Consider the following 25,093-nt stretch of genomic DNA (forward strand, 5'->3'; position numbering starts at 1 on the left):
CCAGACTTTTATTCTGAAATATTTGTGTATCCAGACTTTTATTCTGAAATTTAAAAAAATCCAGACTTTTATTCTGAAATATTTTTGTATCCAGACTTTTATTCTGAAATATTGTTTTATCCAGACTTTTATTCTGAAATATTGTTTTATCCAGACTTTTATTCTGAAATATTTTTGTATCCACACTTTTATTCTGAAATATTTTTTTATCCACACTTTTGTTCTGAAATTTAAAAAACATCCAGACTTTTATTCTGAAATATTTTTTTATCCAGACTTTTATTCTGAAATTAAAAAAATCCAGACTTTTATTCTGAAATATTTTTGTATCCAGACTTTTATTCTGAAAAAAAAAACAAAACAGACTTTTATTCTGAAATAAAAAAAAAATCCAGACTTTTATTCTGAAATATTTTTGTATCCAGACTTTTATTCTGAAATTGAAATAAAATCCAGACTTTTATTCTGAAATATTTTTTTATCCAGACTTTTATTCTGAAATAAAAAAAATCCAGACTTTTATTCTGAAATAAAAAAAAATCCAGACTTTTATTCTGAAATATTTTTGATCCAGACTTTTATTCTGAAATTTAAAAAATCCAGACTTTTATTCTGAAATATTTTTTCATCCATTTTCATTTATTCTGAAATAAAAGAAATTCAAGACTTTTAATCTGAAATATTTTTACCAGTATGGTACGGTTCGGTACGGCATGCATTTGTATCCTACCCGTACCATATTTTTGAAAATAAAATATTTTATGTGTGAATCCGTTCTGCCTGGCAAAAAATGTACCTCTCAACTACCCCTCTAAAACGAGAACTAAAACGGCTCGGCCCAGCTTGGTTGGCAGTGGAGAAATCAAAACAAACCGGGCTCACGCGGTACGGCACGGTAGTGGAAAAGCGCCATAACATAGTCACGCACGCACATACGTAAATTGAAAATAAAATTGTCGCCTTCAAAATAAAAGCAATGCAATTGTACTTGACACATTGCCTACACTTATTTACATGTTATTTCTATTATTATGAAGAAAAAAAATTCGGCCTCACACAGGGCCGGCCAGGGACAGCCATAGGGCCGCATGCGGCCCGGGGGCCGTACAATGCCCAGGTCTGGTCTATAACAACTCTTCTCACAGGAATTGGGGCAGGTGTGTTGGACATGGACAAATACTATATTGGCTTTCCTGGGGAAATACTGATGCGGATGCTCAAATTAGTTATTCTTCCTCTGGTCATTTCAAGTATAATAACAGGTTAGCAAATTTCCATTGTCCTATTACTAGGCCACATGTTAGAATTATTGAGATATTTATTTTGTCTCTTGTATTTTAAGATGTACTGTATATGGTTGATTCACAGATTCCTACGTGTTTTACTTTTTAAATGCCTACAGGTGTTGCTGCTCTGAGCTCTGAAGTCTCTGGCAAAGTTGCTTTGCGCGCAGCAGCAGTATATTTTATCTCAACAACCTTAATATCTGTCACAACAGGTATGAAACGTGCTTATGGCCTATACCTTAGGCATCAAGGGAAAACGCACTGCTGGTTTACTTTAGTCTAAGTTTAGTATAAGCTTGTAAACGTTTAGGCTATTACATCCCATTATACAAGTACAAGAGAGTCAAATTCTTATAGCTTCAGTTCCAGTCCACATTGCAGCAGCGAGAGAAAACATAACATTTTCCACAAAATACTACTATGTTTGTTATACTGAGTGAGTGGGCTTTTCAACACTTCAACTTTCTTAATATGCAAAAAACCAGAAAACACATGACTTGAGAATTGCTGACATGTGGCCCTTTTTACCAAACCATGTCACATTTCTTTGCCATCTCACAACTTTGACACCTATGACAGGTTGAAATGGACAGTCAGACGGCAGCTTTTTCACTCTCTTTCTATTGCTATCTACAAACTGACAATTTGTCGACTCAGCCCCAGATACAACTGAAATGTTGGTTATACACTGTCCCTATATCAACTAGGCCTAGATAATACATAATATTTGCATGAACTATTAAACAGATGTAAAACAAATAAATAAAATAAATACAATTTAAAAAGTAACAGTGACAAAAGGTGCTCTTATTGTATTCTGGAATCATATTACAGGAATAGCATTGGTGTTGACCATCAGGCCTGGAGTTACTTACACCGTCGGCAGAGATGAAAGGGGGGAGGAAGATGGCATCTCCACAGTGGATGCCATGTTGGATCTTATAAGGTGTACATTTCCAGGATTACGTACAGAAGTTTTTATCACCACAATGAACTCAATGTATATGTATTATTTGCCTACATTGTTTTGTGGCATCTTGATAATGGAAAACATAGATCAGTGTAATTTGAAATACTTTCCTTATAGGAATATGATTCCCTCAAACCTGTTTCAGGCTTGCTTTCAACAGGTTTGATATTTTTGTTATAAGCAACCCTTTGTAATTTCTTCTAGTATGTTCAATCTGTAGCCTATATAAAATATTATATTATGGGCCATTTTAATTCTGCATTTTATCCTTTTCATTCTTTAGTACAAGTCTGAGCAAAAGGAGTTTGAGATTGTACCTGATGACAACACGTCTGTGTTCGCATCAATGGGAATTATTGGAAATGACTCTGAGGTAACTATACATAGACGCACAGAAGATAAACATTGCCTCCATTGACATTCACACTTAGCATATCTGCAGAATGATGAATGATGGCGGTATAGGCTGTTGTCCATTAACCACACCGTTAGGTGTGTTCATATGGTTTGTCATACAGTGTAACCATGCCACACAGTGTAAGCTTTACTCTCCCATCTCATTTCAGAATGTCGCCACTGAAATCAAAGTTGTGGGTGATTATGTTGGAGGAGTCAATATTTTGGGACTTATCATCTTCTGTCTGGTTTTTGGCCTGATCATCGGAGAAATGGGAGAGAGGGGGAAAATCCTTGTTGATTTATTTACCTCTCTCAACGAAGCCACCAAAAGCATAGTTCAAATTGTTATGAAGTAAGAATGATTTAAAAGACTTAGCTATGTTGTGCCACGTTTAGTTGAATTTTATTTTTGTGTGTGCAATTCTATTTGCTCAAGGTGATATGGAGATGACCTTCAGTAGTAGAGACTGCTGCTTTTGAAGTGACAGCCTTACCCTGAATTTCCCCAACCTAAATTAATTATGTTCAATTATCATTTTCTTTCTAGCTACATGCCTGTGGGGGTAATGTTCCTAATTGCCAGCAAGATCATTGATGTTGACAACTGGGACATTTTCTTAAAACTTGGGCTATTCATGGTAACGGTTGTTCTAGGGTATGTGGAGAACAAGTCATCTTCTGAAATGTATCTTTATAGTCTACTGCACTTTGTATTCCTCTTAAGACCTGCCCCTTTTCGTTTTCACATTAACATCATAGTATTACCAACTGATTATGATTCATTCATATGATTCATGTACATGTATTCATCATTGGTAATGTTTTTTCCCCTTAATGTTAGGCTTATTACCCATGCCACAGTGACTCTCCCATTGATCTACTTTATTTTCGTGAGGAAAAACCCTTACCGCATAATCCAGGGTATGGCCCCTGCATTGATTACTGCACTTCTCATCTCGTCCAGGTATGAGGAAATTAATTCGAAGGCCTTTCCCCTATTGTTGAACTATGTTTTGCACGCAAGTATATTTTCATAAGCAATTGGTAAAGACTTAACTAGCAAATTATCTGTATTCCTCAGCTCTGCTACATTGCCTGTAACTTTCCGATGTTGTGAGGAGGCCAACAAGATTGATAAGAGAATCACTCGCTTTATGCTGCCCATGGGTGCCACTGTCAATATGGATGGCACAGCCCTTTATGCGGGTGTCGCTGCCCTGTTCATCGCCCAGCTAAATGATATCCATCTTCACATGGGGCAGATTCTTACTATTGGGTAGGATTCCTTTATCATTTTAATTAGTATAGTATATCAGATGTTTTGCTGCTGCAACTTTTGATCTTAGAATTGTTTCTTTCTTTTACATTTCTTAATTTGTCAAAAAAAAGGGGCAATCTGGGATTGGTGCATACACATGTTTGTACTTTTAAATTAGGTTATTGAGGAATCTAACTTTAAAATAATTTAAAACAATATGGTCAATGGCCATCGGTCACCCGCACCTCAGCTGTTTACCAAAAAGTGGCACCGAGACCGCTCCAAGATTGCCCCTTTACCACACATGCCATGATAAACTAACCTAGCATTGTTTAAAGCTGTTTTTGAAAGACTGTCTTGAAGACTTAAGCCTGGTACACACATCTTAACAGATTTTTTTATCTGAGAGAGACCCCACACATGAAGATAAAAAATCATGGATTGAACCGTTTTGATCGTATTGTGTGTGGTGTGCTCTGATATTCCCAATACAGCACACCACATACATAAAGATCAGTCCTACGACAGTCGTCTCATCCCCCAAGCGTGTACACATTTAATATTTACGATCGTCGGCCCCGACCATTTTCCGAGCAGATTGTCGGGAGAAATTGACTCTCAACACACCTCACACCACAGGATAATCTTGTAGGATAATCTTTAGAGCCATTCGATAATCGGCCGTTTGCCATCCTTGGTCGGAAGGGGGGAAATCGGGGCAAAATCGGCCAGATTATCTTTATGTGTGTACCAGGCTTTAATGTTGAATACGAAGAGTCTGTAGTTACTGAGCTAAAGTGTTTAATAATCAATCACACATCTCTGTGTATTTTAACTGTAGCATAACAGCAGCAGCAGCCAGTCTGGGGGTTGCTGGGATCCCTGCCGCAGGTGCTGTGACCACTCTGCTCGTCCTGACAGCAGTAGACTTGCCTGTGCGCGACGCCACTCTTGTGATTGCTGTAGAATGGCTTCTGTGAGTGTCAGTCTTTTTTAGACATTGTACGATGAACATACTATCTCTGTGGGAATCTTCAGGATTTTTTTTATTTTATGTACAGTTCAAAGAACAGAGTCTGGATTTTACAGTAGGCTATAGATTTTCATTATTTGAGTGTATTATTTGAAAGCAGTCCAAGTGAGGATTAGTTTGGGATTAACGGGATAGTGAGAGTGGGCCAATCAGACTTGCATGCCACGCTCCCACGATGGTCAAACATTATCTAATTCCTTTGCCTTAATGCCATGTCTACCTAGCACTTTTCTGACAGGGTCTGGTGAAAAAGTCCCCAAGTAGGGCAAGGTCATTTTTTATTTTTTTCTCCAGATTATGAAAGTGCAGATTGTAAACTTTCAAATGATGTGTCATACATTGAAATACATTGTCATATACTGAAAATAGTTGAAGAGGATTATTTGAATGTTGAAGAAGTTTATTTGAATGTTGGTACCCCTCAAACCAAATACCGGAGAAAAACGCTCTGAATCGCGTTGGTAGCTAGGTAGCAGCTAAGAAATAACATCGCTATGAACATCTAACTGCATGTTTAGCACATCACAACCTGCTGAGAGAACATCAACATGCTAAAAACACATAACTACACATAATCAGATGATCACACAATCCTTGCTTTTCAACACGTCCTAAAACCTATGTTTGTTTACAAGTCATGTATCACTTGTAGTCATGTACCCAGTAGCCTACAGCAGACTATAGTGAATCCAATTGAATGAATTGGAGTCTTAAAACGTGTTTTCATTACATATCCCCTTTAACAGAATGTGTTATTCAAAGCAAAACTCAAATGTCCTGTTTTCTATGTTTTCAGAGATCGTTGCAACACTGCTACGAATGTCCTGGGGGATAGCTTTGGTGTAGCAATAGTGCAGAAACTCTCCAAGAAGGAACTACAGTAGAGAGAATGGATGAATTGGTGCTCCAAGAACCTGCCGTCAACACCACTGAGGTGGCTGTCTGACTCAAGGTGGTGTACACATCTCTTTTTTTTATATGATATCCCGGTCCAGCTTTGCATGTTAAAATATGTTGGAGTTATCAATATACAGTACAGTATCAATAAGAGAAGAGTTTGGCCTGATTATTACAGAAATTGTCATGTGATTATACATTTATTTTTTCATCATCCCTTTCTCCACTTGCCGCAACCTTTTGACAAACCACTGTTCTCTGGTCCTCCTTCATGTAGACATGCTCTGGGCCCCATGATCACGGGGCTGGGAGAGGAGACATTAGGCACGCAGAACCCTGAAAATAGAATTTCCAAAGTCATGGTCACCAGAACACCCTCCGAAGTGAATATGACGTACAGCCAGTCGTCAGCCAGTCGTCAGCCAGTCGTCAGCCAGTCGTCAGCCAGTCGTCAGCCAGCCGTCAGCCAGCCGTCAGCCAGCCGTCAGCCAGCCGTCAGCCAGCCGTCAGCCAGTCGTCCCGTGGCAGTTCAGGATATAGCAACAATAGCATATCGTCAATTATCAATTCTGTTTAGATATTTGTTGTTGTGTTGTCATTGTTGTTTTCAATGCTATGGTTGTGAAATGTCTCTGAACTTATTATTATTATTTATTGCACTCCTCAGAATTCTGTATAAAAGGCACTATTAATTGTAATATGATACCATTGTAATTGAATATTCAAAGTTGAATATCTTTAGTTCTGGCAGAACATTGCTTGGCATATGTTTTGAGTGCTCATTATTAAACACATTTGTCAGAATCGCTTTGTCTGATGATCTGATTAATGTGGTATTAACAGTCTAAAATGAAATCCAGTTCTTAAGTCCTGTCCCATCCCAAGTGGTGTCCAGGGTGCTGTATTCTTTGTGTGGCTGTGTGTGTATTGTTTGTGCTATGACTTGGGAGAAGGTCTTGCTTTTGGAAGAGTTTGATGTTCCTTTACATCCCAGATGACCTGTTTTGTGATGTTGATGACCCCCCATGCGTTCCTCTTCTGCAGGGAAGGGAATTCCGTCTGGTGGTCCCTAGGGCCTAGATCATTGGTCAGATGGATTTTGCTACCTTCCATCCCCAAATAATGTGGTCCTCTGTTTTCTTGTCCTTGCATACATGGTAGCAGGTGTCTTTTCTTGCTATGCTTCAGGAAACCATGACCCTTGTTGGGAGGCAGCATGTGGCTGGTCTGTCATCCATGCAAGCAAGGTCGTTGTGGAACAGGATTGATAAGGAAAATCTGACAAACCAGACACTGTAGGAGTTACCTAACTTCACCAGAAGATGGCAGTAATGCAACATTAAGGATGCAAGCTGCCGTTAAACCCAAAAGAAGAAGAAGAAGAAGAAGAGCACACACACACCCAAGTATATCCAGCTGCAGGCATCACGCGCATCACCCGGACGCTTGATGGACCATATTTGGTTCGAGCGCGTCATCATACCGCGCCTGCATATTTGGTTCGGACTACACACGTGCCGTTGATGACGACTTGGTTGAGCGACAGTTTTAAAGTGTTCCATGTGGAATCGTATGGACAGCGTAGAGATGGCTGACGTGAGAACCATTACACTCCGCTACATTTATGCATAAGTTAAACGACTTTGCGGTATAAAGCGTATTGCAGATTGTTATTCACAGAAGCTGTTAGCGAAGTGCGTTGACTCGCCACATATCAAGGAATTGGCTGGCTCATTCGAGCGCTTGGCTTCACTGTGACCTGGCTGATAGACTGGGTGAGTGTGGTACATCTCGTTGCTAACTACCCTAATCAGGTAGGTGGAGGCTTGTCATAAGAGTTAGTCCGATCATATCTGAAGTCGACCTTGTTCCACTGCTCGTATCTGGTCCCTGCAGCCTTAGAAAGTTGCTAAATCCAGTATGTAGTTTGTAGTGTATGTAGTGGCACCGGCAAGTTATATTTAAGAAGCTTCAGTTGACTGTTATAATGGTGTCAAATCCTTGGAAATAAGTTGGAAATAAGTCACTTTTCAGCCTACCTCAAATCCGTGGACTGCCTTTCAATTAAACTCCAAGCTGTAAGAAGCGAGACTGAATGAATCAAATAAGCACGTCATACGTCTGGATCATACGTCATACGTCTGGATCATACGTCATACGTCTGGATCATACGTCATACATCTGGATCATTGTCACCAATTCACCCGAGTGAGGGGCCTCATTCGTGGGGGGACAAGTACAGTTGTTTTCAGGCAGTACCGTTATTTGCTAGCCAAGATATCGCTCACATTCATTATTTGCATTCATTATTGTCTTTGACTTACACAGGCAAGAATACAACACCGATGTCCAGTGACCCTGTCACAGATCTGGCACCGATCCAGGAGATGGATGACACTGCCCCGCCTGCAGACAAGGACGGGGAGACCTGTGCTGATGGAGAAACAGAGAACCTCTCCAAAAGACAGAGGAAGAAGCTCCTGAAACACCAGCAATGGGAGGACCAGCGGGACGTTCGCAAGTAAGTAGTTTGCCTGCTGTGTTTTGTATGCGTATCTCTTGTAGTTCAGCACCAAGTGGTGACAGGCAGCGATGTGTGTGTGTATGTATATATATATATATATATGTCATTTATATATGTCATTTATACTGAACACACTGTATGAAAATAGCCTAGTATACGGTATTGCAAGTGAGATTCTAGAACTATTTAACCTGACCAGGGAGGTTTTTTTATTAGCTTAATACAGGCGCCTCATTCCTCTTCCTCGTGTTGCATAATTAGCTCACATTGTTCATTTTAAAAGTGGAAAACCATCTCCCTGTTTACACAGCCTACTTTAATATAGCATCCTACCTTCCTTTTTAGTTATTGTTTTTTTAGGTTTTTGGATGTTTGTGTGTTTACCTCTCCCATGTTATTCTTCACGTGTGTCCGTTGTGTGTTTCCCAGGCAGAGGCGTAAGGACAAGAGGCAGAAGAGGCGTCTGGAGAGGCAGACTCAGGGAGAAGAGGGAGTGGAGTGGGTGGCCCCCAAGCGTCCGTGCAGGGAGATGGAGCCCAGCCCCCTGAGGCTGGTGGTGGACTGTGGCTTTGACAGCCTCATGGCGTTCAAGGTAGGGTGTTTAAGGACCACTGACTGACATTAGTGTTTTGTTTTTTTAAAGTTACTTTTTCTGAGTGGGGCAGTCCCACTCATATTTTTCATTTTTAATGACAGTTACAGTGAAGATTTAGACAGGAAGGATGGGTGAGAGGATATGTCCCCGGCCGGAATCGAACCGGGGACCCTGCGGTTACATGGTCAGCGCTTAACCCGCTATGCCACCTAAGCGCCCCCTACATTAGTGTTTAACAGGAATCACCGTTTCTGGTGTACACACAGCTTAACTCTTACTACCCTACATATCTCGGAATTAACAGTTGTTGCTTGTCTGGGTGTGTCACTACATTTTGTATTAGCTGTGTTGTATAAAGGACCCGTGTGAAATCGCTTATCTCACGCTATTTACATTGTTTCCCCTGTGAAGGATGTTAGGAAGCTCCATAAGCAAATCCAGAGATGCTATGCAGAGAACAGAAGAGCGTTGCACCCTATACAGGTGAGTCGGACTGCCTCACAGATTAGATTAGATTAGATTCAAATGTATTGTCATGGAATGGAATGGAATGGAATGGAATGGAATGGACTTTATTTGTCATTGCTACAGTACAGGTACCAAACAACGAAATTTAGGAGGGGTGGCTCCCCTGGTGTTAGGAAAGGGAAAAAAAAAAACATTTTAGAAAAAGCATAAAAGCATAAAATCACAAGAAGGTAAGGAGCTGGTTTACATCAATAAAGGCTATGTACACAATCCACTGTACTATACTGCACAGATAGTCAACTAGGGTTGTCATATTGCACAGAAGTATTTTTTCACATTATTTTAAAGTGTCACAGTTTGCAGGCTTGAAAATGTACATGTTTGTGCCTCAGCACTAGCTGCCATACAATCCGTCCGGACTGTCCTGGGCCCAGAACTTAGGCCTTTTCTGTGTTCAGGGCCTTGACGGCCCTGTGGTAGAAGCAGTCCTTCAGTCTGTTTGTCTTAGCGGCCGGGGTCCTGTACCTCCTGTTCGAGGGCAGCTTGACAAAGTGTACGTGCCCAGGGTGGGTCGGGTCCCTGGAGATCTTGGAGGCCCTCCTGAGACAGCGTGTGTTGTACAGCTCCTCCAGAGAGGGGAGGGGGGCGCCGGTGATCTTCTGTGCTGTTCTCACGACTCTCTGTAGCGCGTTTCTCTCCGTGTCATTGCAGAGTACAAGTACTAGGCAACGAAATGCAGTTTAGCATCCAACCAGAAGTGCAAATAGTAATATAGGAACATAATGATATAAAAAAAACATGATATAAAAACATGACAATGATAGTGACAGGTACAGTATGATAGTTTAGAGGTATACAGTTATGAGCTATGTACAGTTAAGGTAGCTTATACAGTATGTCATATACAGATGTATAAAAGAGGTTATATCAAAGAGGTATGTGCAATGTGCAATAATACAGTATGTGTATTGTAGTAGTGGTGTATTGTATGTGTATTGTAGTAGTGTAGTATTGGTAGTATTGTAAACATCAGTAGTGCAAAGCGTAAAAAGTGATCACATTGACCAGGGGTGTGCAACCAGCAGTAGTGCAAAGAATCCCCTGCATCATATTCATCAACCGTCATTGAGGTCATCTTCTCTCATGGTTTTATAACATTTCTACTTTTTTCTCTCCCAGTTTTATCTAACAAGCCTCGGTGGACAGTTGAAGCAAAACATGGATGATACCGACAAAGGATATTTAAACTGGAAGGTGAGTTTACAGTCTTCTGCAGCCGCTGTGTTTGCTATTAGGAGTAATCAAGTCATAGACATCACTAATCAGTTGTGTTCGTACTGTGCATGGGATATTGAAACGACACAAGGCGACTCAAGGGATATATCCACGGTTCGATCCCATAACCATCCAAATCAATGTCACCTCGTTCTGTATTTCAGTACTGAAAAAGTATGTTTTTCATAATATGGGATATCCTTGATTTAATAAAAATAAATACACATTTTAAAAGGATATATCTTTGCTGAGTGATGGAGTTGGACAAAACTTAACAATCACACATTCATAGACATAACTCTGGATGCCAGGCCTGACAGTTTGTGACATTAACATGGGAGTTTTAAACACATTTAGTGTTTCTTTACGTTCCTATTGTTTGTAATCAACGTAAACAGCCTTATAGTTTGGGTTATGATGTGGTAAGATAGTTGTATTAAGCTCATGAGGCATTTCTAAGTAAGATTCTTCAAGAATCAATGAGTATGCTAGCTGTAGGTAGTAAATGGGCGAGAGGGGGAAATGACGTGTGTGTGTCTGTTTCCCTGTGCCAGGATATTACTATCAAAACGGAGCACTACCATGAGGTCCTGAGCAAAGCGGAGCTGGTGTACCTCACCTCTGACTCGCCCAATGTGCTGACGGAGCTGGACGATACCAAGGCCTATGTCATAGGGGGTCTGGTGGATCATAACCACCACAAGGTCAGGAGGACTACATACTGTATCTATCTACAGTCATGGGCAAAAGTATTGGCACCCCTGCACAGAAAATTGTTGCAATTATAAATGCTTCGGTATTCACATGTTTATTTCTTTGGACTGGACCGAATTATTGGCATCTTTTCAAAATTGTATCTCAAGCATGATGCTCCTTTAATTTGTATTTCAACTCGCATCATTTAGGTTAGGGCAGAGTGTGGTGTTAACAGAACTTATTCTGTGCATTCCTTCCCGAGTCTAGTATACCCTATGGATGACATTCAATTGAATGTAGCTTACAGAATTTAGTAATGCAGGAATATACACTAGTTTTGCCAACTGTCCTTGAAAACCCATCGGCATTCCCATTCACCGCTCCACCTACATCGGTGCCAAGTTTGTGTTGATCGGGGCAGACGCACTTTGCTGTAGCACCGAATTACTAAAACGATCTTTGCACATGGTTTTGGTATTAGGCAGTGGTCTTTAGCGAAATCAAGTCGTAGCCCATAGGCGGCTCTCCCTAATGTTTTCCTGGGACAGCTTGTCTGATATTATTGTCTTCCCTCTGCAACCCTCATAGACTAAACTAATCTAAATGTATCAATGTGCATTTAGGGTGCTCATTTTAAAAACACCAGCCCTACATCCACACTATAGCAACATAACTTAATGCAGGTCCATCAGGCCCAGTTCCATCCAAAACCTGACACTTATTTGGGGAATATTACTGTGTGAATGAATGAAACATGCATACATTTTTTATAGCTTTATAGCTATGTTTTTGTTAGTCTTTTTCCACTATTGCTGTCTTGGAGCCTGGCATACAAGAGTAGTTGTTGTTGTTGAACGTAATGTCTGACCCTCTTGTATTGTGTTGTAGGGGATCACCTATGAGCGGGCTCAGGAACTGGGGATCGACCACGCACAGCTCCCGCTGAGTAGCTTTGTCAAAATGAATAGCCGCAAAGTGCTGGCAGTCAACCATGGTGAGGAACCCTGATCCAGCCTTAAGGTGGAACACTTCCATTTAGCACTACACTGATGTATTGTGTAATTTGCAACACAATTACTAAATGCTGATTTAAAACAAGATGTCATTATAAGGCTGTTAGTAGTAGGTGGATGAAGTGTGAGAAAATGAGAAATGACACCTTTGTCTGTCTGTCTGTCTGTGTGTCTGTCTCGTGTCTTTTCCCTGCCTTAGTGTTTGAGATCATTCTGGCCTACCTGGAAAAGGGGGACTGGCAAGAGGCTTTTTTCACTGTCCTTCCACAAAGAAAAGGGGCTCTGCCTGTGGAGCAGGAGGACAAAGACAAGGAGGAACATGATTCAGACAGAGACTGTGACCACTGTGACTTGGCTGATAGACTGGGTGAGTGTGGTCAATCTCGTTGCTAACTACCCTAATTAGGTAGGTGGATAGCTGCTTGTCATAAGAGTTAGTCCGATCATATCTGAAGTCGACCTTGTTCCACTACTCAACCGGCCCGGGCAGCTCGTATCTGGTCCCTGCAGCCTTAGAAAGTTGCTCAATCCAGTATGTAGTTGTAGTGTATGTAGTGGCACTAGGGTTGGGTACCGAAAGTCGGTACCGGTTACTTTACATTCGGTATTTACCGTACCGAATTGCAAAGGAGATTTCGGTACCTCATTTCGGTACTTTTCTACTTTTTTTTTGCCCTGGTGTCCGGTGTCATGCAACAGTCAACCACACGTGACTGAGTCGTGACGTGACATCGCCTGTTAAATTTCCAATCAGTGCGTGTCGTGGTAGTGAGCTGAGCAGTTGTGTTACGAGAACTTAAGAAGAGTGAGTTTATAGTAAGTGTAGTAATATAGTTAGTGATTGTATTATTGTATTACTGTATTATTATTATTATTATTATTATTATTATTATCATCATCATAATCATAACGAATTTCGCTAGCTAGCCTAGCTACGAGGTCACCGAGAATGCCGAAGGCCCTAATGAAGCGTTCTAAAGTGTGGCTGCATTTCACCCGACTCGATGAAAACAACGCGAAGTGCTCAAAATGTTTCAAATCATTCGCGTGTAAAGCAGGGAACACATCGAACTTGATGAAACACCTGGTAACGCACGGGATACATTTAAGGGTAGAAGGCTGCACCGTGTTTGACAGCTTGCGCAAGTTCACCCGCCCTTCGGCAAGCACCTCAGCAGCACCCGGAGAGGGGGAGGGGGAGACCGCCATTCCCATTGAGGATGATGTTGACAGCAGCATTTCCTCAGGTTAGTAATGTTTCCGTTTATTTATTTAAAGAGGGGGACAGTGGACATTCGCCCTCTATTAAATGATTTCTTGTTTTGTTTTATTTAACCAGGAAAGGGGGGGGGGGGATTGAGAGATTAAACATGCAGGTAGGTAGGCCCAGGATGGATGGTGTTAGCTGGACTGGGGGAGTAGGGTGAGGGGTGTGTGGAGGTCAGGCAGGCAGACCGTCTGATCCGCACCCAAGCGACCCCAGGTGTCGTTATGTGGTACAGCATTCAAGAGGGTCCTATCCAAGACAGGCAGCAGCAAATATTTAGCTACAGTAACATTATTTAACCTATGTTTATATTGTTGGCTCTCCAGCTACAGCATCAGAGACCCCATTCACCTTGGCAAAGAAGGGAACTTTGACCAATGACAAGGTGGAGGAAATTCACAGGGCTGTTACCAGGTTTGTGGTCAAGGGACTGCATTCCTTTTCCACTGTGGAATCTCCCTGTTTCAGGTAAAGTGACGTGAAAACAATATTTGTTTACTTTATGTTTATAAATCTGTGCCATTAGACAATTATGTCAAAACAAAACAAAAGTCAAAATGACTAATAATAAATATCCTCAAATATGTTTACAGAGAGATGACCACCGCCCTCAATCCTCGCTACAAACCGCCATCCAGGGATGCTCTGTCCAATACCCTTATTCCTGCATGGTACTCCGTAGAAAAAGAAAACCTCATTAAGGAATTAGCACACATAAATGTGGTTGCTATTACCTGTGATGGGTGGACGAGTGTGGCACAGGACCACTATTTAACGGTTACTGTGCACTACTCGATTCATGGCCACATTAAGCAGAAGGTGCTTAACACCAAAGCTGTGTATGAGTCACAGACAGGCCTGGTGGTGGCAGAAGAAATACATGGCATTCTGGATGAATTTAAGTTAAACAAAAAAGCTGTAGCCGCCACAGTAGACAATGCCAGCAACATGGATGTTGCATTGAAAAATCTGCCCTTATTAAAAGTGGGGTGCTTTGCCCATACCCTAAACCTTGCAGCCCAGAAGGTTTACTCCATCAGTGCAGTTACACAGTGGTGTGCCAGACTGCGCACAGTTGTGGTGTGGCTGAAGCGGTCCACCCTGTCCAAACCTGTCTTGCGGGAGAAGCAGCGACTTCTGAGTAAGTAGCGCCTATAAATCTCAAAAGGTTATGTTTGTTTCAAACATCTTCAGCAATGTAGATTGTAATTCAAAATGTGTTTCAGACCTGCCAGAACACAACATGATTCTGGATGTCAGAACACGGTGGAACTCCCTGTTCCTGATGGTAGAGCGGTTTCTGGAGCAGTACCCAGCCATCCGGGCAGCTTCACTGGACCAGCGACTCAGAAAGCCAATGGAGAAAGACAGGTGATGGACAAGATGGGTGTATTTTACTTAAGCACACTTTATGAGCTAGCAATAACATTTCACTGCACATTATACCTGTGTGATGGAGTATGGAGAAGTGGACCTTGAAAAGATCAGTTGTTAAACAACTTTGTTGATATTTTTTATTCTTTATTTTATCTTCTTTTTTCACCCAGGCTGGAAAGGCTCACATACAATGACTTCCAGAAAGCAGAGGAGTTTGTGAACGTCATGAAGTTGCTGTACACCTCAACCCTCTGCGTATCCAGTGAGAGGTCCCCCACATGTGGCGAAATTCTCCCCATCCTGAACAAGCTGGAGAAGCATTTCAGGGTGATTGAAGGAGACGACACTCTGTTCACCCGTGCTGTGAAAGAGGCGGTCTGGGGAGATCTGAAAAAGCGATACCAGGTATTTTCCATTTCCAAGCATAGCCTATGCTTACAAGAGGGCAAACCACATAATTTCACTGTTAGACACTAAACAGTTTGTCATGTTCATTTACAGAATCCAGATATTCAGAACTTTCTCCAGGAGGCCACTTCGATGGACCCTCGCTTCAAAGGCAGATTTAAATATGCTGATGCCTGGGAGAGGTTGAAGAAAGCAGCAGTTGCCAGTGCCAGTGCAACAGAACAGGTATTTTATCCTCATCCTTGTTTACTATGTGTCCTATAATACCGTTTCTATGATGAAGTATTGCTATTTATGTGCAAAATTGTGCCTACAGCTTCCAATGGCGGGCACAGGGCCAGGGGAAGAAGATTCAGATGAGGACAAGGCAGAGGAACATGTAAGTTCATAAATAATCATGGAATACCTCAAATGAACGAATGCAAATTTTTAAGTATGTTTGTCTAAACACTACTTTTATGTATTTTTCAGCACAAGAAGCGTGCCAAAAAGTCAGCCCTAGAGGAGCTGTTTGAGGATGAGGACCTAGAGCTTCTTCAGGAAACAGGGACCAGTAATAGTGCCCTCCCCATTACTGAAGTGGTCCAGAAAGAAATTGAACTGTACACAAGTTTGTCTTCAATCCCATCAGGTCAAGACCCTGTAGCCTGGTGGTGGGGTAAGCGGGACAGCCTCCCCATACTGTCTAAGCTTTCAGATAAATACATGTGCGTACAAGCCTCATCCACACCATCTGAGAGGGTTTTCTCATCTGCAGGTCATGCAATTAGTCAAGAGATGTGTCGTATTTTGCCAGAGAAGGCAAATATGCGGATCTTTTTGCAAAAGAATTGCTGAGGTGGGAGTTTTTTTTTAATTTATTTTAATTTGAGTGTATATTTAACTGTAATATTATATATACTGTATGTATATTGTGCCTCAGTCAGCAGGAGTTTTATTTTCATTTATTTTAATTTGAGTGTATATTTAACAATATATATTGTGCCTCAGCAATAAAAAAGTGAAAAGCTGTTTAATGTTGTCGACCGTGTTATTATTATTATATATATATATATATATATGTCATTTAAAAAAATCAAAAGTACCGAATTAAGTACCGTTTCGGTACCGGTACCGTTTTTAAAGTATCGGTTAGGTACCGGTACCGGATAAAACCCAAACGATACCCAACCCTAAGTGGCACCGGCAGGTTATATTTAACCTCATAGGAGCCAACGGACCCCCATCGGCATCCGAAGTGATATAAAGAGTTTACCTCGATCAATTCTCTTCAACGATATCACATTTTTTTCACAATTTTGCATGCTATACGATGCCACCATTTTTTCCCCGAGACGGTAAACACGGCCTAAGTCACATCCAGTTTTCTCCAACTGGAGAATGTGTCATGTCCGGTTTCAAAGCCGAATTTCCATACCATTGGTCGGTCAACCCCAAAAAAAATCCCCCCCCCCCCCCCAAAAAAAGAAATCTGATACATGTCAAAGGTCAAAGATGGTGCCAAAATATCTCCAAATGGCCTAAACATATAGGTGTCCGCCTAAACATACCTGTACTAAAACAGGTACAAAGTTGCATTTGCTCACATTACTAGCATCGACTTTGGCACAAGTACTAATAAGACCCTGGAGTACTGATTCCTAGATGATTTGGGCTTATTCATCAGGTTTCCAAGGTGATATTCACTGTAAAAGCTGGGTTTTTTTTAGGCGGAGACTGAATTTGAGATGTTTTATAATGTTCTAGCTCTATTTGCTCTGACACAGTAACATAGATTTTGATTCTGACACTTCTACAGCCACCCCACAGGTGTTCGCTTTCATTTGATAACAATATCATTATGAAGGCCCTTGTGATTGTGGAGATATTCTATATTCACTGTGGGCATGTCATTTTGAGCAGAAAACCAGAAAAATTAGGTGGAAGCTTCGATTGACTGTTATAATGGTGTCAAATCCTTGGAAATAAGTTGGAAATAAGTCACTTTTCAGCCTACCTCAAATCCGTGGACTGCCTTCAATGAAACTCCAAGCTGTAAGAAGCGTGACTGAATGAATCAAATAAGCACGTCAATGACGTCATACGTCTGGATCATTGTCACCAATTCACCCGAGCGAGGGGCCTCATTCGTGGGGGACAAGTACAGTTGTTTTCAGCCAGTACCGTTATTTGCTAGCCAAGATATCGCTCGCATTCATTATTATTGTCTTTGACTTACATAGGCAAGAATACAACACCGATGTCCAGTGACCCTGTCACAGATCTGGCACCGATCCAGGAGAAGGATGACACTGCCCCTGCAGACAAGGACGGGGAGAACTGTGCTGATGGAGAAACAGAGAACCTCTCCAAAAGACAGAGGAAGATAGCAGAGCCAGTCACAGAACTGCATTAACACACGGGAGCAACAGGAGAGAGAGAAAATAAAGGTTATGTTTTTACATTTTGTTTGCAGAATTATACAGTAGACTTTGTAGGACTACATCTTTCTTTTTGCCATTGCCTAGAATGAATTAACTTACAATGACCTTAGTTCCAACGCTGTTTTGATTAGTGATGGGCATGGGCACTGATGTGGAAATGATATCAATGCAATATTGATGTACATGATTGGTTGGAAAAGCTTGAAATAAAGAGAGCTATAAACAGCGCCATATCGGAATACATAAGAAAGTACCGTAGCCTAAAGGCATGATATGCCTTCACAGGCCAATCACTTATCTGTTATGTTGCTATATGGTGGCTAGATAAAACAAGGAAACTTTCTAACTACTTGGTTAACAAGAACCTTTACCACCACAACAGAGTTTAACCCACTGTACACTGAATACAGTGTGCCGCCTGTGCTGTGCTTACTACTTGGTTTTACTACTTTGTAATCAATTCCCGTGAAGAAACACAGGGAAGTATTTGTTACATTTTGACCACAGGGAATCAACTTACATTTTCCCCAGTTGGTTATATAGATCTGTTGTGAACTTGATCTTTGATTCTTACTGGCTGGTGAAATGTGCAAAGACTGTTCCGCCACCATTGCTTACATGATAGAAAAGTGATATTGTGATCGACTGATACAGTCGACTGTACACTCACTGAGCGCTTTATTAGGAACACTGTACTAATACTGGGTATGGCTTCCCTTTTCTCACAAATGTGCTCTATAGGATTGAAATCTGGTGACTGGGAAGGCCACTGAAGAACACTGAACTCATTGTCATGTTCATGAAACCAGTTTGAGACAACTTTTGCTTTGTGACATGGTGCATTATCATGCTAGCCATTAGAAGATGGGTACATTGTGGCCATGAAGGGATGCACATGGTCAGCAACAATACAGAAATAGGCTGTGGCATTCAAGCGATGATTGATTGATATTAACCTGTTGCAAGAAAACATTCCCCACACCATTACACCACCTGAATGAATGAGAAGGGGTACAGGTGTTCCTAATAAAATGTTCGGTGAGTGTATAGCATTACGGTATTGGTGATCATCAATAATTTGATGTCTAAATATTTTTTCTGGTTTTTGTTGATGTGAAAAGAAAAGAAAATCTGTTTTTCTTTTTATGAAAAGTGTTGATAAGTGCTTATATTAAGTGAACAAGTCAAATGCAGTTGTGTTTTGGTTTTTTATTGGAATGATATTACTTCATTTTGCATATATTTTCATTAACATTTGAATAAAGTTGAGACTGTTATTACTGGCTTATTGGATCATGCAACATAGCATATTCATTTACAGAGAACGCACATTATGGGGTATTTTGTGTAGGTTAGTGACCACAAAACCCTCTATCAAATCTATTTAAAAGTCTGGTTGTAACAACTAAATGTGGGAAAAGTGCGGGGGAGTTAATTTGCTTCCACTCGAGCAGACAAGATGTTTCTGTACACTTCAGAATACATTCTAATGCTGCCGTCAGCAGTTACATCATCAATTATGACAAGTTAGCTAGTTCAAGTGGAAGCCATACATACCCAAACCATAACACCCCCTGCACATCATGTTTCACAGATGAGGTGATATGCTGTATTCTCCAAACATTCCTCTTGCAGTCATCTGGTAGATGATAATATTAATTGAACCTTTCCACAAGACCTTTTTCCAGACCTACGCCATCTTTTTATGTACTTTTTAGTGAACTGTAACCTCGCCATCATTTCTGAGGACGCGGGACAGCTGCGCAAATGGATAGTAGTATCTCCCGCCTAGCACTCTGCCCTACGGGCTAGGGGAGTGCTGTCCATGGTGCTGAACCCTGTGTTTACAGACAGGAGTGAGAGGGATGCCACAAGGAACCGTGTCTTTTCTTTGACGGCCTTATTTTGTTTTCCGTAAACAGTACAGTCCTCCTGGGTCTCCTACCATAGCGTTCCATTTCATTCAAATGGTGACGGATAGTGCGAGCTGACACTGTTGTACCCTGTGTCTGCAGGTCAGCTTAAATTTGTTTGGAAGTTGATCTAGGTTTTTTTATCCACCATTTGAGCAATCCTTCATTGCAATCTTTCATCAATTTCATCAGTTTCTCTTCCGTCCATGTCCAGAGAGGTTAGCCAAAGTGCCATGGGCTGTTAACCTCTTGATGACATCACGCACAGTGGACACAGGAACTCTGGAGATTGTCCATGCTTTTCCACAATTTTGGTTCTCAAACCCTCTCACAATTCTTAATTAATTAATTTTGCCATTTAGCAGACGCTTTTAATCCAAAGCGATTTACAATTACGAATTACAGGGACATTCCCCCTGGAGTAACTGAGGGCTAAGTGCCTTACTCAAGGGCACACTAGTAGTGGTGTGGTTTCAGGTGGGATTTGAACTCACAACCTTCTGTACACACGACACAAAGGTTAAGTCAACATTTCTCCATTTTAAATGGTTGCAAGTGTGAGTTCTATATTGCCAGGCAGCACCTGTAACTTGCCACAGATGAGTTTAAATACAAATGAAAGGAGCATTACATGCTTGAAATACAATTATAGTTCTGTGTGTAATGATCACATTTGGCTTTTTTTTCTTGATTTTCAACAATGTTGACATTTATTTAATTTTTTCTGAATAAAAGTCAGAACATTTTGATTGGTTGGCTAACTTGTTCCCGGTTTCACCAGCTGATGTCACATCATTCAGTAAATGGAAAACATTTAAATACATGTAGACAAGTAGTTAGACTACTGCTGCTTACTAGCCGAAGAAAAAGCCTAACAAAACATTTGTTCAGCTGAAATGCCAGCTTGCTCACTTTTTCTCCATTACTCTTAGGCTAGTTTAAAGCTAAGCTGTGATCTATAACAACATTTTCAGTAATATGTCGTACATGTATTGACTTGAGGGTCATGTTTAAGGAAAATTATCATGAATGTTATGTTGAATAATGTGAGATGCTCTAGAAATGTAATTTGGTGGGTGGACAAAAGGGCGGTTTAACATCATGTGCTGGTTGATGTTAAAAGACAGACGGCGGTCTTATTGGCTGATAGTCTTGCTGGTCCAAGGCACAATAAAGACAATCCAGGAACATGTCCTAGGTGGTGATATCAGGACGTGCCCTGCGCATGACGCAACAGCTGGCTCTAGGCATGTACTGTTAAATCTTTGGTATATTAAAGTAAGTTTTCCAAAACTTCTCAAAAAGATAAACATTGAGTTGTATTTGTCTTTATTCTCTTACAGTTACATACATCCAGTACATGTTGATTCATATATAGAAGTGATTAATTGATTGTACAGTATAGCCATTGATTGATGTTGATATCATCATAATGTACTTTTGAAATGTAAAGGACAACCTGATTCACAAACATAATTTATATCTACATCTAATTGCTCCTGATTTTCAAAGTTAAGAGATTCCACTTGATGAATAAAACCTTACCACAAATTTGAGTCATAGGCTATTGCAATGAGCTGTTACATCATATGGCAGTTCCTTCAGTTACCTCGTGTTTAAGGGGCTATTGCTGTGTAAGCAAACTTAGCATTGTTTTGCTGTCGAACCCCAACTGAGACATGCACACAGAATGTAGACTGACAGCTGTGTAACCATGATATGGAAGAGCACACTACTGTTTTTTTCCCCTAGAACTCATTTGTAATGTACTCCAGAAATCACTTCAATTCAACTGGGGATGTTGCAAATTGCAAATAAGTTGTGTTCTTGCTGAAACCAAGTCAAGAGTAGGTTTGAAGTGATTTTCTATTGAGGAATATAAACCGCATAAAGAAATGTAACGGTTATTTTTTGTTGTAGGTCCCACTCTTGTCTTTTTCAGCTTGAATTGGATAGAGATAGTAGAGAAAGAGAGGAATGTAAAGAGGAGAGGGTAAGTCAGCAGGGCATGGACCGGATTCAAACCCATGCTGACATGGGCATATGTGTGCACTGTAGACCAGCTGCTTTGGGTATATCAATGAGTAGACCACATTAATAATTAAGTCATGTGAGTACTCTTCTATGCTGTGTACTTATGGAGAAAATCTCTGACCTTATAAGAGGTACCAACCTGTAACTGTTGGACTCTCACGTGTATGTATGAGTCATGAACATTCATCAATTAGTTATCAACATTTATTCACGAGTTATCAACATTCATTAATTGAAATGTGACCTTAATGTAAAGTGTAACACCATTTACCATTTATGAACGAGTTACTAACATTAATTATTGTTTTGCAAACATTTGTAAACAAGCATAATTCATGTGCACCTACAGTATAACATCTAAAATAAGGCACTACAAGTGCACTCCTCTCATAAGCAATTATGAGTGTTTATAGGGGGGACATCATGTAAAGTGATCCAACATTGCATGATTCATAATAAGTAGTCATAAACAAATAATTCACATCAATTGTTTATTCATGCTTGACTATACTATAGTAATGACAGAGATGACATTCACTTTTAACAAAACCCAATAACAGCCTGCTGTGAAATGAAAATAGATAAGTTAGTAAACAGTTTGAAAGGAGGGTTTCACATCGACATCAACTTACAGGCTTGCTACAGGTGATACTGGCTAACTAGCTATTACATAGCCTCATTTGGCATGATCTTAGCTAGCTGGTGAGCAACATCAGAAACACAGAATATATAACAAACTGTGTACTATTGGTGTTTAAACTACAAGTTGTTTCAAGCTTATGACAAAGCCAGACGTAGGGCTGGGGCGACTCGCCGGCGTAATCGATTACGGAAATACATCGAGTCGTCGACGCGTCGCAAGGAAGCAATATGGTTGCGCCCGGTCAAAGCATGGAAAAACCTTGTCCATGACCATCTAAAGTGCAGGAGTTTTAGACAGAGACCGAACAATGTGGAGCTCTCTCTGTATACTCTGCAAATTGGAAATGGCATATCACAGCAGTACAACTGCTATGCACGAACATTTGAAGCGAAAGACTCCCAGAACGCTTTGTCCAGCAGCAAGTCAGCACCGTAAGTTCGGTTAAGTGAAGATTATTGAAATATTAATCAGACAAGTTTTTTATATTTATTTTGGGTAAATGAATTCTTATATTAATCGAGCAATAAAAAGAAAAATAATCATACAATAATTGACAAATTAGTTGTTAGATTAATCGAGTAATCAAAACAATTAAATAATAATAACAAATAAAAATGGTCAGATTAATCGATAAAAGACTAATCATTAGGTGCAACCCTACAGACTGATGTGAGCCTAGCTAGGTAGCTCTACATTAGTCAGTCACTCACGACAGTATCAAAATGAAATTGTTACGTCCACACCTGTGTGTCCGGCCACTAAATACCAGACTCTTCTCACTTCTCTGTCAAGAAATGGGGTCTGTACACGAGTGTCTTCTTTTCCATTCCGAAGTAAAGTGACTTTCAAGGGGCATTCCTTACACGCCTGTTTGAGATGTGGGATGAGGTGTCCTCTTAGACGTGCTTTCCCTCTCGCACACCACCTCACTAACCTGAAATGGATGGCAAGTCTTGCACACCTGGCAGGCATACAAGGCCCCAACACAGCAATATAACATGGATGCTTTCACAAAACAATTGCAGTGCTGATCAGACCGTGTGGAGAGATTTAGACATTTTTCAGATTTTGAAAAGTTTTCAGAGCTACATCATGATTTTATTTAGAAGAATGCCATGAATGTTAATTTCATGAAATCCACGATTACCGCTCACCTCCAAGGTCTCCATGACAGTTTCCATCATATTTTCCCCAAGCAGCAAATTCTGGAGTAATACGACAGTACGCCTCCCATTGACCTGCTCCTCTAGCAATGACCTACCGTCTGAGCTCAATGACGCAATGCTCAAGCTTTCGAGTGACCGGACACTGCACACTTATTTCACTGCAAGAACACTGGATGAGTTCTGGCTATCAATTGCGCAAGAATACCCCGGATTGTCACAGGCTGCCAAGGACATTCTTACACCTTTTGGAATGACGTACTTATGCGAGAAGACATTTTCTTCATTGGTGTACTGTATATAAAAAACAAACACAGATATCGGCTCAGCAGAGTGGAGGAAAATCTCTCTGTCACTGTGTGTACAGCATCAGGCCATGAATTCAACTGTTATGTTCGAGTTCGCAGGCCCATTCATATCATAAAAAATATGTAAGTAAGAGAAAATAAGCCAATATAAAAGTAATATTAACTATTGGGTGAGACAATACAAGCTGATTTATATACAGTATATATATATATATATCAATTTACATCAATTTATATATCAATATACACTGAAGGGCACTACTACTGAAATCTGGCAGGTGTTGAATCAGGATCTGTATTTGTGATATTGAGGAACCCTGAACCTGAACTTGGTCAAGCCAGAATTATTTATTTGTTTATTTGTTTATTTATTTGTACAGCATATGTTGTCTATTATTGGTTAGGGGGATCAGGGAACCGTATTAGCTTATTTGGGGGGTTCACCGTTAAGTTACATTACCAAGGGAAACCCCTACAGTAGATCTTATATGATAACTTGTATCATGTTATTGTGAATCTTAAGTCAACATTTAGTATGCCAATGAAATACATTGTGCATACAGTAGGCCTATACCTGTCTCTTTCACGCCATGTTCAGAGTAGAGGCATGGGACTGGCAGGTGAAAGTCTCTTCTCCTGTCTTAGAGCCTAGGCAACTGTCCAAACCAATCCTCTCAATCCTTACTTCATTCTGCAATTCATAAGCACATTTCGCACTATTCATTTCAAAACACTGCTTCTCAGGTAGCACTTTTTAATTTTTTTTATCACGAGTTGGTCCCCATTAAAATACCTTGATATTTAAACAATTTTCTCTCTTCATCTCACGTTCTTCATGAGCTGATCTGCTATAGCCTAATAATCTCTCTTGCTGTTCCTCTCTCTAGCTTACCTTGCTCACTGTCATTATCCCTAGAGCCCTTCTTAGAGTTATTATTGTCATTGCACATCATGGCATGTAAAGATTGTTCAATTAATTCATGAAAGCTCTCATTTCAATCATTTTAAATATGGTCAAAGTGAACTTGCCCATAAGTGCCAAAGCGGAAAGTTCATGACACGCACGGCACTGTGCATTGTGAGCGTGCTGTGTCCATAAAGCCAACTGCTGAGATGCACAGAATCAACTGAGAAACATTATAT

General features: G+C 40.6%; 2 protein-coding genes across 2 annotated transcripts; both read left to right on the forward strand.

The window, feature by feature from the left end:
* Positions 1-7,437: 7,437 nt before the first annotated feature.
* On the forward strand, positions 7,438-17,861 carry LOC308172141 (tRNA methyltransferase 10 homolog A-like; the record flags this gene model as incomplete). The annotated part of the gene is made up of 9 exons (XM_080547051.1): positions 7,438-7,618; positions 8,172-8,364; positions 8,797-8,959; positions 9,374-9,445; positions 10,610-10,684; positions 11,260-11,409; positions 12,290-12,395; positions 12,614-12,781; positions 17,689-17,861. The coding sequence occupies exons 2-9, from the start codon at positions 8,189-8,191 to the stop codon at positions 17,859-17,861; spliced, it is 1,083 nt and encodes a 360-aa protein (XP_080403177.1). The 5' UTR covers positions 7,438-7,618; positions 8,172-8,188.
* On the forward strand, positions 13,490-16,236 carry LOC308171655 (E3 SUMO-protein ligase ZBED1-like; the record flags this gene model as incomplete). Its single annotated transcript, XM_080546530.1, has 8 exons — positions 13,490-13,661; positions 14,700-14,822; positions 14,908-15,052; positions 15,229-15,463; positions 15,560-15,691; positions 15,783-15,845; positions 15,938-16,068; positions 16,224-16,236. 8 exons carry the CDS (start codon positions 13,490-13,492, stop codon positions 16,234-16,236), a joined length of 1,014 nt encoding a protein of 337 aa, XP_080402656.1.
* Positions 17,862-25,093: the final 7,232 nt, after the last annotated feature.

This window comes from Nansenia antarctica (genome assembly GCF_963989245.1).
Source record: "Nansenia antarctica genome assembly, chromosome: 16".
Taxonomy (NCBI): domain Eukaryota; kingdom Metazoa; phylum Chordata; class Actinopteri; order Argentiniformes; family Microstomatidae; genus Nansenia; species Nansenia antarctica.